This window comes from Astatotilapia calliptera, chromosome 1 (assembly GCF_900246225.1).
Source record: "Astatotilapia calliptera chromosome 1, fAstCal1.2, whole genome shotgun sequence".
In the NCBI taxonomy this organism is placed as follows: domain Eukaryota; kingdom Metazoa; phylum Chordata; class Actinopteri; order Cichliformes; family Cichlidae; genus Astatotilapia; species Astatotilapia calliptera.
The window spans coordinates 11,915,814-11,928,841 of NC_039302.1; the positions used below are offsets into that span (position 1 = coordinate 11,915,814).

General features: G+C 41.0%; 1 protein-coding gene across 6 annotated transcripts in view; it reads right to left on the reverse strand.

Annotated features, from left to right (window-relative positions):
- cdkl5 (cyclin dependent kinase like 5) overlaps positions 1-13,028 on the reverse strand; it is a 44,206-nt gene continuing 31,178 nt past the window's right edge. For 3 of the 6 annotated variants that reach the window (XM_026164194.1, XM_026164176.1, XM_026164186.1), the window contains exons 13-21: positions 11,868-12,724; positions 11,305-11,645; positions 9,910-10,011; positions 9,478-9,583; positions 9,196-9,328; positions 7,416-7,521; positions 6,864-7,025; positions 5,174-5,431; positions 1-3,727 (exon numbers count right to left, since the gene is read on the reverse strand). In XM_026164194.1, coding sequence (XP_026019979.1) covers positions 3,317-3,727; positions 5,174-5,431; positions 6,864-7,025; positions 7,416-7,521; positions 9,196-9,328; positions 9,478-9,583; positions 9,910-10,011; positions 11,305-11,645; positions 11,868-12,724 — 2,476 coding nt within the window. In that variant the 3' untranslated portion in view covers positions 1-3,316. The remainder of the gene's footprint in view (positions 3,728-5,173; positions 5,432-6,863; positions 7,026-7,415; positions 7,522-9,195; positions 9,329-9,477; positions 9,584-9,909; positions 10,012-11,304; positions 11,646-11,867; positions 12,725-13,028) is intronic. The other 3 variants (XM_026164203.1, XM_026164211.1, XM_026164220.1) reach the window with 3 other exon arrangements.

The window sequence follows — 13,028 nt, forward strand, 5'->3', positions numbered from 1 at the left end:
AAAAATGTACAGTTGGCATTTATTATGAGACCCTATCATTTTTAAAGTAGAACGGTCAGTATAGATACTCTGTTATTTTTTATTTACACCCTGTCAGAAGTGGGAAACAGCTTAATGACAAAAAAAGAGAATTGATGTTATAGGAAACACATTCATATTTCTGAACAAAAAGTCTTCTTCTCATCTCAGTTTTCAGCGTGTGCGACCTGCTGAGGGTTGAAGCCTTCATTTCCATCTGACGCGTTGAGTCGATAAACTAACGTAAGGCTTCGGGTCACTAGCAAGGTAAACTTCATCATCACTTTGTCCCATTAGTGATATAAACAAACCCATGTCAGCAGTCATTTACAATCATTAGCAATGAGGATTTTGTACACAAGCCCACAACATGGGACAGTTTTACCTTCTGTGGGATAAACTTAAGAAAAATGTAAAAAATGTATTGCAGAATGATGTGATGTCACATACCAACAGTTGCCAACGCTGTAATCACAGTCTCCTGCAGGAAATCCTTCTTTGTGCTATATTTGGCTCAAATCCATCTAGCTGCCGATTTGGCTAATACAATCTGCATCACTCCGAGTCTTTTAGTGAGTGTTATTGCTTTCAGTCAACCATCAAGTTACTGTGATTGATTCTTATTTTCACCAAATGGGGATCCAAACTTTTCATGGACCATTCTTCTGTTCTTTGTTCCTTTTGTCTGTGATGGCATTTGGAATGCATTTTTTTGCTTTATGCTTTCAAATCACAAACGTATGAAAGGGAATTAAGGCCACTGAAGAAAGAAATTTGAGGTCATGACTTTTTTTCCCTTCAAAATCCTGAGGAAAACAAAATCATAAGTCTAACTTTAAACTAAGAATTCTCTGAGGGAGAGATTTGTTTGAGAGTTAATCATAATTTTGAGAAGAATTCAGTTTTGAAGAAAAGACAGACATTGAGAAAACTGATCAGATTTTTGAGGAAAAGGTCAGAATTCTTAGATTAAAGACAGACTTTTGAGAAAAAGCCTGAATTGCTAAAATCAGAATTTTGAGGAAAAAAAAAGAAGAAGAAGAAGAAGAAGAAGAAAAAGAGATTTGCAACTAAAGTCAGATTTTTGAGGAAAATGTCACAGTTCTTAGATTACATCCAGAATTTTGGGAAAAAGCCTGAATTACTAAAATCTGAATTTTGAGAAAAACAAAAAAAGTCAGAATTTCCCAATTGAATTCAGATTTTTGTGGAGAATGTTAGAATTCTTAGATTAAAGCCAGATTTTTGAGAACAAGTCAGATGTTTGAGCAAAATGTCTGGAAAAATAGTCAGAATTGTCAGATTAAAGAATTATGCAACTGAAGTCAGGTTTTTGAGAAAAAGCCAGAATTCTCAAATTAAAATCAGAATTCTGAGAATAATGCAACAAGACTGTTTATTTTGTTTTTTGTTCCCCCCCAGCGGCCTTAATACTGTTTTATATTAAGGAGGACAGAATGAAGAATAATGGAAAAACTGGGGGAAAACAATGCTGTATACTTCCCCTAGGCCACAAAATGTTTTTCATTCTACACACCTCAGCTTTACATTGCCCACAGATCAGAAGACAATTAGTAAATGCTTTAATGAACAATCAAGTTAAGTAAAATCATCCCTGATTATGACTGTTAATGTTAATAGTAATGCAAACTGGAAAATCAAATTCAGATTTACAAAAGACTTTTACAAAACTCTTGATAACACAAGCTTTTAAAATGCACACAGGAAATGTAAACACATATTATAGGATAAGTCTGGTGTTATTTCATATAATTCATGGCGTCAGCAAAGTCCTATGAAAAGCCCACACCCAGCCAGTGGGGGAATGTAAGTAACCACATTCACTCAAGTACTGTACTTACTATATTAAAATGAGCATATTCTCTACTTTAGTTAATAACAAATTTCAATAACAAATTAAAATGAATCTAAAGATTTTTAGAGCACATACACCCCACTTTGGCTGCACAGACAATGCATTTGGAATTTCTGACAAAATAAATAAATAAATAAATGGATAAAGATAAAGTATTACCAGACTTATCCTTTAAGATCTTAAAGGTTGCAGGTGAGGTATGCCTTTTTGCAGAGAGCTTCCCTGCCGTCTCAAAACACTTTAAATTTTCAATGTCATGTTAGGTAAACCTCCCTCACTAGAGCTGCGTGGTGATGTGGGCGAAGATGCCCGTTAAATGGTTTTTAAGGCTGTGGACAAAACCAACATGGCAGCAACAAGATGCTGGAAAGCTGTTTGTCACTAAACGAACTGAGGGACTGAAAAATGGGCAAATTTGAAAACTGCGACAATGGGAATGTAAGATAAAATGACCTGACAATTACAATATGTGAAGCACAGAGCCTAACAGTCTCACTCTGGCTGTTCTGCTACCAAACCCTGCTAACAAATAGCCCAACTTGTCACAAAACGTCAAAACTGATGTCATGAGGGTGATGGGCAGATTTGCACTATTTGTAATATCAGATATTTTATATATTTGTCAGTATTTCTTTTTACATTTTGATGAAACAATCAGAAAAAAGGGTAAAAACAACATAACATGATAATCTGCTAATAACATATCAAATCAAACAAACAAAAAAAAGACATTCACCATTATTAAATATTCCTTGTGACATATTGTATTATCAACACATAAATATCTATGCATTTCTTTGTGTCGAAACTAAAGCTCTTGCAATTACACATTTAATTCTATATTACCTTATAATATTCCCATATAACCTACATACTGTGTCATTTATAGCTTATATCCTTGAATTTAAAACAAATAAATATTTCATAAATAATGTTAATATAAATCATTTTTTATGTTCTTATCAAATATCAGAGCTTGAAAAACATTTGAGTTTATTGGCCACTGCTGTGACAGCGGCTGTCTAATGTGTTGCAGTAGCGTCCTGTGAACAGAAGATGGCAGCAAAGAGGCCACATGGGCAGTGTCTCCTTGACAGGGATGATCAGCTTGTTCTGATGTAACCTTGCAAGTAGAGACAGACAATAATATAGAGCTGATACAGTACTGGCATCTCAAGAAAGGATGGGCCCTTCCCTATCTTTGCTTCCCTAAACCACACTGTCCCAGGTGTTTGGCCGATCAACGTCTAGGCTTTTAGATTTCAGAGGCATGAGCATCAACAGATTACTACATTTCTGAATTAGGACTTGATCCAGTGAAAAAGGCTCTTGTGTAGACCCTTACTGCAGTACCACGATGTCTGCATTCTGGCAGGTGCTTCCGGGATGGAGCTGCATCGGAGGTGGTGTGGTTGAGAGGTTTTAGAGGGCGGTCTCCTTCAGGTCGTTGAGGTTTGGCATCCTGGTGCGGGAGGCTCGGGTAAAAGTGGGTCCATTCTGACCCGGTTTGATGCCCAGCTGTTCAGGGGTGAACTGAGCCCCCTCTGCCCGCTGTAAAGCAGATACGTGCCAGCTGGACTCTATCTGTCCCGGCAGGGGGTAGCTGGCCTTGCGGCTCTTAGCCTGGGTGGAGCTGCTCACCCCAGTGTGCCCCCTGCTGTCGGCATGACCTCGACCCTCGGGGTAGCCTGCTTTGGAGGAGGGCTGAGGAGGGTTGGGCATGGGGGCTTGGAAGCGCAGGTCTTGAGGAGGAGGAGGAGGGGGAGCCTGTCCTTGATTTGAGGAAGAAGGGGAGAGGTGAAGGAGCCTACGTAGTGACTTGAGTGGTTGGCTCTGGCAGGGGGGGAAAGAGACACCACTGATGAATTATCTTAAAAAATAAAACTAAATTTTTGTTATTGTTTACAAATCCCATGACCAAGCCCAACAGTGTGTCACATGTGCTGAGGCCATGTGACAGTATTGCAGGTAACTGTCTGTTGAATTCACATTGGCTCAAGGATGCTATCCCCAGGTAGCTATCTTGCCTAAAATGTGCATTTCGATTAGTGAGCATGGACCTGAGGAGGACTATCTCCTGCTGTGTGACACATGAAAGAAAGGTCAACTTCAGACAAAACCCCGACCTGATTCTCCTGACATTGTCTGGAGTTGATGGGTGAAAACAATGTTTTCTGTCTGCCGAGTACTAAAGCCAGTCTCACACACTGTTGGGAGAATCTAGGTCAGTCTCACATGCACTATACAGCAGGAGATAGTCTTTCCCAGCAACATTACCAGCTATATTCTTAAATTAAACAATTGCTTTAATAGTAACTAGCTGTCAGGATAAAACTGATTTTAATATCAGACATTTGTGTTTTAATATATCTTTTGTTAGGTAGGGTGACCAGATCCCAAAAGCTAACTGTGGGTCAAACTGTATGTTTATGTGGGACAAGGCAGGAAATGCTACTAATGTTTCGGTTACTTTGATTTTAACTAGTGGTTTGTGAAGAACAAATTGCAACATTTTAAGTCCCATTATAAATAAATGCAATAAAAATTCAATTCAAGCTTAAGGTTTGATTTTGTTGAGTACTTTTCTTTCACTCATTTATTCCCTTTCTGTCCCAATAACATTTAAACCTTAATGGTTATTCCAGCTGCTGTTCTCCCTGCTAATCATCTTTGGGTTTGAGTAAACCACTTGCTTCCTTTGAGACTAACACGTGTTGACTCCACTAAATCAGAATGTGGGGCATTGTCTCACTATGTGGGTTGGGGGAACGGAGGATAAAACACTGTGCTGTCCTACATAAAGTGGGACACCTGGGCGCCCTACTGCTGGGTAATGTCTGGAAAAGTTCAGGTCTACACTGCATGTGTGAAAATAGCTTCCTCCTTCGTACTCCTAAAAGCATGAAAGTAAATGTAGGAATAATGCGAGAATGGCATTAATACTAAATGTGCTTCTACAAGGCCTGTTTTTTTCCCCCATTCTTAAGGTTCTTCTTAAGGTTCAGTTTTAATAAAAACCTTTGACCTTTTATAGATTATACAGTTTCCCTTTCTTTGGGCCTTGAGTCTTGGGAGCTTTATTGTGACACTTTTTATGAGCACGGCGCTATATATTCTAGTTTCGTGACTTCAGTATATAATTTATAGGAAAACTTAAGTATGTATGACAAGATAAAGTATTGTTCTTTTTAAAAATCTAATAAAAAAATCAGATGAAAGACTCAAACTGGGTTGTGATCTGCAGATAAATCGAAACTGCAGATTAAAGTAGGCACATACCTGAGAGTGTGAGTCCACTTGTTTGTCCGGCCAGTCAGTGACTCTCTCTCTCTCCCTCCCTCTCTCCCTCTCTCTCTCCCTTTCTCTCTCTCGTTCTCGCTCCCGTTCCCTCTCCCTGTCCCGGTCTCTGTCCCGGCTCTGTTCCCGTTCTCGATCTCTGTCTCGGGATCGCTCGCGGTTTTTCCGCCGGCTGCTGTGGTGAGAGGACGACTTGGAGCTCCTCTGCAGGGACAAGTGATCCTGTCCGTTCCCGGGAACCTGACGTTTCAGAAATAGAAATATGGAAGTGTTATTTTTAATCCAAAACAAATACATAAAAATGATGATCGCACATCTCACTAAAATCCCGGTGAAGCCCTTCATGCACTGCTCTGGCAGAAACAGACATGAGACAAGAAAGTGGCGATGATGATTGTCTTATTAAAAAATGCTTAACTCTCTGCTCTGGTGTCTGAGTGTGTTTAGATAAGCTTTAATATAAACTAGAGATGCAACTAATAATTAATATCATCACTGGGCAGTTTGATAGTTGGTCATTTGTTTGCATAAAAGGTCAAAAAGAAAAATGATACAAACCAGCGACAAACAGCAAATTCTTACTGTTGGTAAAATGTAACTAGTAAATCTTTGGCCTTTTTTCTTTTCGCTTCATACACAATTACTCAGCTTCATGTACCAGTTGGCTACATAAGAACTACTTAAAGTGTACTTCTTTTCCTTATTCCAGTTCTGTATTTTTTGGACTATATAAGGAGTAGTTTTGCACTGTTACTTCAAAGTATTTCATTGTATATTGTACACTCGTGCAGCCCTTCTATTCATCCACTGTCTGAAACAATCTGTTTTAGCTCCTCCTTCTTTAACTCCGCCTCAGTTTAATACAACTTTCATCTGATTGGTCGCCCTTTACAAACAAAAATCCTTTAAAAAAAAAAATGGGTGGGGCTACTGTGCTTACCGCCAGATCTGTCTAGCTGAGTTGACCATACTAAGAAGAACAGATCAAACAATTTAAAAAAAACATTCTATAAGTATTTGTTTAAAGAAGTTTAGCCTAAGCTTTTACCTCATAGGGATTATTTGCACATAGCAGCATCATTATCAGAAAATGTAACCAGGTGCACTACAAGTAAAGAAACAGAAAATAAGGAAAAGCATAATCAGCTTCCTTTAGGAAGTGCTGATAAGTTGAATTATCTGCCATTTTCCCTGTTTCCAGCCTTGCTAAGCTAGCTAGTTAGCCTAATCTAGCTCTCAGAAAGGAGCTAAAGGAGCACATTTTATGAAATAACTATTCATGATTTCAGCATTATTACACAACATAGCAAAGAGACCAGTAATTTCTACAGCAGGAGTGTGTGTTCATGTGCTGAACATGTTCGTGACCCTCTCATGATGAAATGATGCCTTACGCTGGCCTGACAAACAGCACACTGCACGTTGAAATGTCTCACGATGCAATGTGAGTGCAACGTGACTGCATTTGACAAACGTTATAGCAAGACAAAATGGATGTGAAAACAGCGTGCAGCATTAAATATATAAATATATATATGTTTGTGTTTGAAATCCTTTCAGCAAAAAATTTTCTTTAGCCAATCAATCAGTCAACTGAGAGGATTTCAAACTGGGTCATTCCAGTGAGTGCAAAATAAGTCAACATGCAGCCACAGCGTCGGGGTTAGATTACTGGTGAGGCAGGGTAGGGCGCGGCAGGCTGGTGTTGTACCATAGGCGAGGCGACTACAGGTAGGACTTTGACAGCTGAGTTGTGCTTTAAGCTATTTTTAGAGCTAAAGAGGGGGAAAAGGCTTTTCTTGATGCTGGGATTCCTCCCGTCCTCCATGTCGGTCTGTGGAGCAGAAGATGCACAGCCACAACTCTAAACACAAATCTCTGACATCTAAGAGAAGAACAACTGCAGAGGAGGAGGAATATGTGATAAACAGGAAGCAAAAAAGAGATGGTGAAACTTCAGAGCAACTTTTGCTTTAAGATATACTCGACAATTTTAAGAGCTTTCAAATAAAATCGAATTTCCCTTTAATCTTACTAGATGTCAGTGTTAAGCTCATGTGAAACATTTTTGCAAGAAAATATTGACACTGCAGATCCTGCCTTACAATCAGTACGTGCTAAACTCAAAAGGCGCACAGCACATGGAACCAAAATACAAATAGTTGATTTGAAAAACCAGGTGACAAGAATAATCTTATTAATAAAAAGTCATTAATAATCTTACTATTTGTGACTTCTTCTTTTTCTTTTTAATGGCTCTGAAGAAGCCTTGCTTTTCCTTCTCTTTGGCGGGCTCTGGAGGATTCATGACCATTGCTTCTGCAGTAGTCCTGCATGGCAAATGTGGAAACGTTTCATTTAACTTGGATTATAACGTGCATGGGAGCAAACAAAATACATAATACAGTAATACATAAAAACCATACACTATGAAATAACACATGCAGCACAGTAAAGGAGTCTAACTTAATAATCCTCATGATTGACAATTTCAAACCAGCTGCATGTGAAAATGGAAACACTTAATCAAACTATTCATGCTTTGAAACAGAAAATCTAAAAAAATATGTTGTAATAAAAAATCTGAATAAAAAAGTCATTACGTAAAAAACAATATACTCTTTCTGAGGAACTCAGGCTTCTTCTGCAGCCACTGCCACCACATACAGTCCACTTGAAGAATAAACAAAGCAAAACACAGTTTTGTGATTTTGGTCCATGTTGACATGATAGCATCACAGGTTCATTGGTTGCACATCCATTATAAGAATCTATGGTTCCACTACATCCCAAACATGCTCTATTGGACTGAGATCTGGTGACTGTGGAGGCCATTTAAGTACAATGAACTCAGTGTCATATTTAAGAAACCAGTTTGTGATTTTTTGAGCTTTGTGACACGGCACATTACCCTGCTGGAAGTAGCCATCAGAAGATGAGTACACTGTGGTCATAAAGGGATGGAAATGGTCTACTCAGATAGGCTGTGGCATTTGAACAATGCTTAGTTCAGGGTAATAAGGGTCCCAAGAAAATATCTCTATACTAGTATCTGGTATATCTCTACACCAGTATGAGCAGCCATAACCATTGACAGGCAGGATAGAGCCACGCTTTCATCTTTTTATGCCAAAGTTTGACCCTAAAATTCAAAGGTTGCAGCAGAAACTAAGACTCATCAAACCAGGCAGCGTTTTCCACTCTTCAACTGTAAGGCTATGAAAACATCAGTTTCCTGTTCTTAGCTGGGAGGAGTGGCACCCAGTGTGGTCTTCTGCTTCTGTAGTCCATCTGCTTCAAGGTTCAGAAATGCTCTTCTGCATGCCTTGGTTGTAAAGCGTGTTTTTTTTAATTTACTGTTGCTTTCCAGTAACCTTGAAGCTGTTTGACCTCTTACACAAATAAGGCTCTTTCACCCAGAGGCTGCTGCTCACTGGATATTTTCTCTTTTTTGGATCTATGTAAACCCTTGAGATGATCAGCAGTTTCTGAAATGCTCAAAAAACAACCATACAGCATTCAACGTTACTTAAATCATCTTTTTTCCTCACTTTGATGCTCAGTTTGAACTTAAGCAGATCATATCTACATGCCTAAATTCACTAAGGTGCTATGTGATTGGCTGATTTTATTATCTATGGAATAACCCATCATATATATATATATAAAGAGTTTATATGTATTCAGTGCAGCAGCACAGAGTCTGAACAATAGATCTTAATTGGTGTTAATGACACAGCGAGAAAAAAAAAAGTCAGACACTTTAACAGCAGGGATGATGTTCAGATCGGGGAAGGAAACTATAAAGAAGAAAAAACCAAAACAAAACGTCTTCATCCATAAATGTCCTGCACGTCTGACACACTCTGTACTGGACGTGCACAATTCTAACAGCAGGCTTAACAATTTAAAAGTTGTTCATGTTTCTTTAATCCACTGTTGTTCCTACATTTACTGCACTGCTGCCTCAACATGCCACATAAAGACTACAAATGAACTCTCACCAGTCAAAAGCTGTCTGGCGTTTGGAGTGGTTGGCCATGGCGACAGGGTCTCCGGGTACAATGGGTACGACTGGCCCTCGACCCTGGCCGACGCCGTCGTGGAAAGAGGAGTTATCTGGCCTGGGAGAAGGGACTGAGGAGAAACAACGAGAGGTGGAAATGACTGTTTTTGATCATTTAAATATGATGAATGTGTGATCTTTGATCTTCTTTGTGTCAAAGGAATAATAAACAAAAGAAAGAGGAACCATACAGGTTTTACTGTTATTTCTTGCTCCTTACCTCGATAAAAGCTCCCTACTCTCCGAGGCATGGACTCAGTGAAGATCATCCGGTTCTCCTTGGAGGAAGCTCCGTCCTCAACGTGAGGGTCGTGGTACATGCCAACCTAAAGAGTGCACACATCGTGCAGACCCACGAACACACACAGGGAAACAGGAACATACAATTTTTTTCTCAGCCTTTATCGTTTTAAGCGACATTCCTGTTTAATCTCACTTCATCCCTTATCATTAGCTATCGCAGTCTTTTCTGGCTTACAACACAAACATTCAGGACATCTTAGCGCTTTTCAGTGAGGCTACATTTATACCAGCGACAACGTGCAGTGAAGCTGTTGGCTTAAGTAGGAACACAAAAAGAAAAGCAGTCAGAAGAGCTACTCTCTGTGTTTGCTGAACTGGCTGGAGACAGGGAGGAGTCGGGGGGTCGGACCTCGTTTTTAGAGCGCTGTGTAAGAAAAGCAGCAGTGTTGTCCCGCGTAGAGTCTTTGATGGGGGCACAAGGGTGGCTCATGTCTTTAGGGGACTGCTCACTCTGTTGAGAAGACGGACAGCTGCAGGTCAAAGCAGACTGGAGAAGCAGCATGAAGCAGTGGCAATGATAATGCGAGACAGTGACACTTCCTACACACACACGCACATCAAATCATGAAACACCCATACTCACAAACACACACAGACAGTCAGTGCACATAACAAAGGAACATTTCACCCTTTGTTCCGCTTCCATTGTTTAATATCTTCCGCGGATGAGCTTTCATACATTTCAGGAACTGTAATTTTGTCTCTGTGTGATTTTTCACCAACCTGCCTCATCCTCCATCATCTTTCTGTAACTTAGAACAATTCCAAGAAAACAGCCCCAGTTATTATTGCCTTCAGACGGGCTTTTAAACTGCAGACGCAGAGCTTTAGTGATCGTGTTTGGGAAACAGAAAAAGGTTTTCAAGCACTTACTGAAAAGTTAAAACATTGACGCTGCACCCACCTCCCATTATCTCACGAGAAATTCAGTTAAAATGTCTTTTACGAATGAGCAACACCTCACCTGCCTTTTCTGTTGACCTTAGTGCTTTCCAATCACCGTCAACATCCCTTTTAAAACGTTTTTGACACATCGTCTGTGAAGGTTCTCAGTCATCCAGGTCATCGTAGTCAAAGGAGCTTGCAAAGAAAAGCGTCTGGACTTCTTTAAGTTGCTTGAAGACGTCTTCGAGCAACTTAAAGAAGTCCAGACGCTTTTCTTTGCAAGCTCCTTTGACTTTTTGACACATCATTTATGCGTTATTGTGCCACTATTGCTGTGGAGGTTGAAATTTTGTGTGTTTTGAGCAATTTTACTTGTGTTTATGACTTATTTCTATTGTGCATGAGTAAGCGGCAGCCTGTTTGGAAACACCAAAAACAGTTCCTCGAATGGCCACTTGGATCGGACTTCTGAACTAATTCATGTCATTGAAATGCACCATTTGACCTTGTTTGTGGTTTGCTGTTTAATTAATTGTACTAGCATGAGGACAAATGGGTTTAAAAGTGGGGCAAACAACAATTTTAGTTCTTTTTAATTTTGGAGGACTCTGGACTGGGTCGTTAAAATGTGGAGAGATCCTGGTCAGATAATTCTGGCAAAAAGAATGGCAATGTGTTTAGAAATCCTTATGAGCGATGACTGGTGTTGGTTTTTCAGATTGGTGGGGAAGTGTGTGGGGAACTACAAAAACTGCTGTCATCATTCAACATAATGCACCCTAATTTAAGCTTTTCATTGTGTGTCTGTTGCTATTTTAGACTCAATCCCGCCACGTTCGAGGCACTTTCTGCCACTAACCCTCGTCATGTCGTCCGTGCAGTCCTCCCTCGAAGAACTCACTGAGTGTCCAGCGAGGGTGGTCCTGTGCTGCAGCTGTGGGGAGAGGAGCTGCAGGCTACTGGCTCGTGTTGGTATCGCCTGCCCCGGCGGAGGCAAGCCCGCCATCGCCGTCTCCACTCCGTGTGGTCGGTGGCGTTCCCTTCTCACGTACATGGAGTGGCGCTGTGGCCGCTGCTGAGAGGAGAAAGGCGAGGTATAGCCGAGGCCGTAATGATAAGACTCGTGAGGGGAAGGCAGAGTGTGAGTAGAGGGCATCCCAGGTCCTCCTGGGTCCAAGAGCTCCGGCGCACCAGCGTCCTCTGGAGACGGGAAAAGAAGTCAAAGTTAGCAGAGCGATAAGAAGTGAACAGTTACAAGTGTTCTACTATTTAACTGTCCAAACTAATTTAAGTGATCAGGCCGATCTTTTTTATTTTCTTGTTTGTTCTTCTTGCTGGAATCCACTGCGATGATGTGTTTTGTTTTTTGTTTTTTTATAAAGCTTTTAAAGTGTAAAATGAATAGACTTGAATGAAACCTACCTGGCACTAAAGATTTATGTCTGGATTTGTGCCTGGATGAAGAGTCCAGCGTGCTGCTCTCCATGCGGGCATTGCCGCTGCTACGAGAGGCGGGGCTGTGTCCAGATCGATCACTGTGTCGAGTAGAGGGGCTGCCAGGAGGCCCAGAAGGACCTGAAGGGGTGTTGAGGTCTAAACAGCTGGCAGGGAAGAAGCGGGCACTGGGTCCCACCCCAGCTGTCGTGTTAGAGTTTGGGTCATCCGGGTGGAGTCGACCGTCGCTGAGATTCCCCACAGATTTGGCATCGCTCAGTCCGCTGTGGCTCTTGGACAGACTGAGATAAGACGCTGAGCTCTTAGAGGATGAGGACATGGATCCGTGGGCAGAGTCGGCCATACTGTGGGCGTGTCGACTGTGTTGTTTTTCTGCCCCAGACTGTAGGGTGTTAGTTTTGTTTTCCAGGAAAGTGTGCCGACTGACCTGCTGCTGCTGCTGCTGCTGCTGCTGCTGCTGCTGTTGCTGCTGAGAGCGAGAGGAGCTGGGTTTGCCGTGGCCATACTTTACCCCATGTCCCTGGTCCGGCAACTTCGGGGAGGGTCCCAAGTTGAAATCAAACTCTGTTTTGCTTTTGGATTCTTTGGGGCTGAGCAGGTGTGGCAGGTTGTTGTTAACCAGATCTTTGCTGGAGGAGATAGAACGATTAAGAGTCTGGGACATGTACTGGCCCTTGGGGTGCAGAGTCGGACTTAAACTGGATGGTGCCGGTTTGTTGCCGTTGAGGAAACTCTCATTCCCGAGGTGATGGAGGTCTCCGTGGCGAGGGAGGCTGGAACATTCTTTGCTATTGGAACGACGGCTTGAACTCTTAGTGTGACTCCTGTAGGAGCAGAGGGAGGGCCGTTTAGCATGGTGTTCTAATATTTACTGCTGTAAACCAAAAACACCATCTGGATATGACAGTCTATGTTTTTAAATTGAAAATAATCTCTTATACAAATATTACAACCGTTTATTAAAGTGCTTGTGGAAGCATTTCCTATATGACATTACAAAAAGTTAAAATAGCTATAGTATTTTACTTTAAAAATATATTAAAATTTTTTTTTTTAATAACCCCACCACCCAAAAAAACCACTGATCTGTCCGGTTTCTAAGACCTTGATTCGTGGCTTATTAGTTTG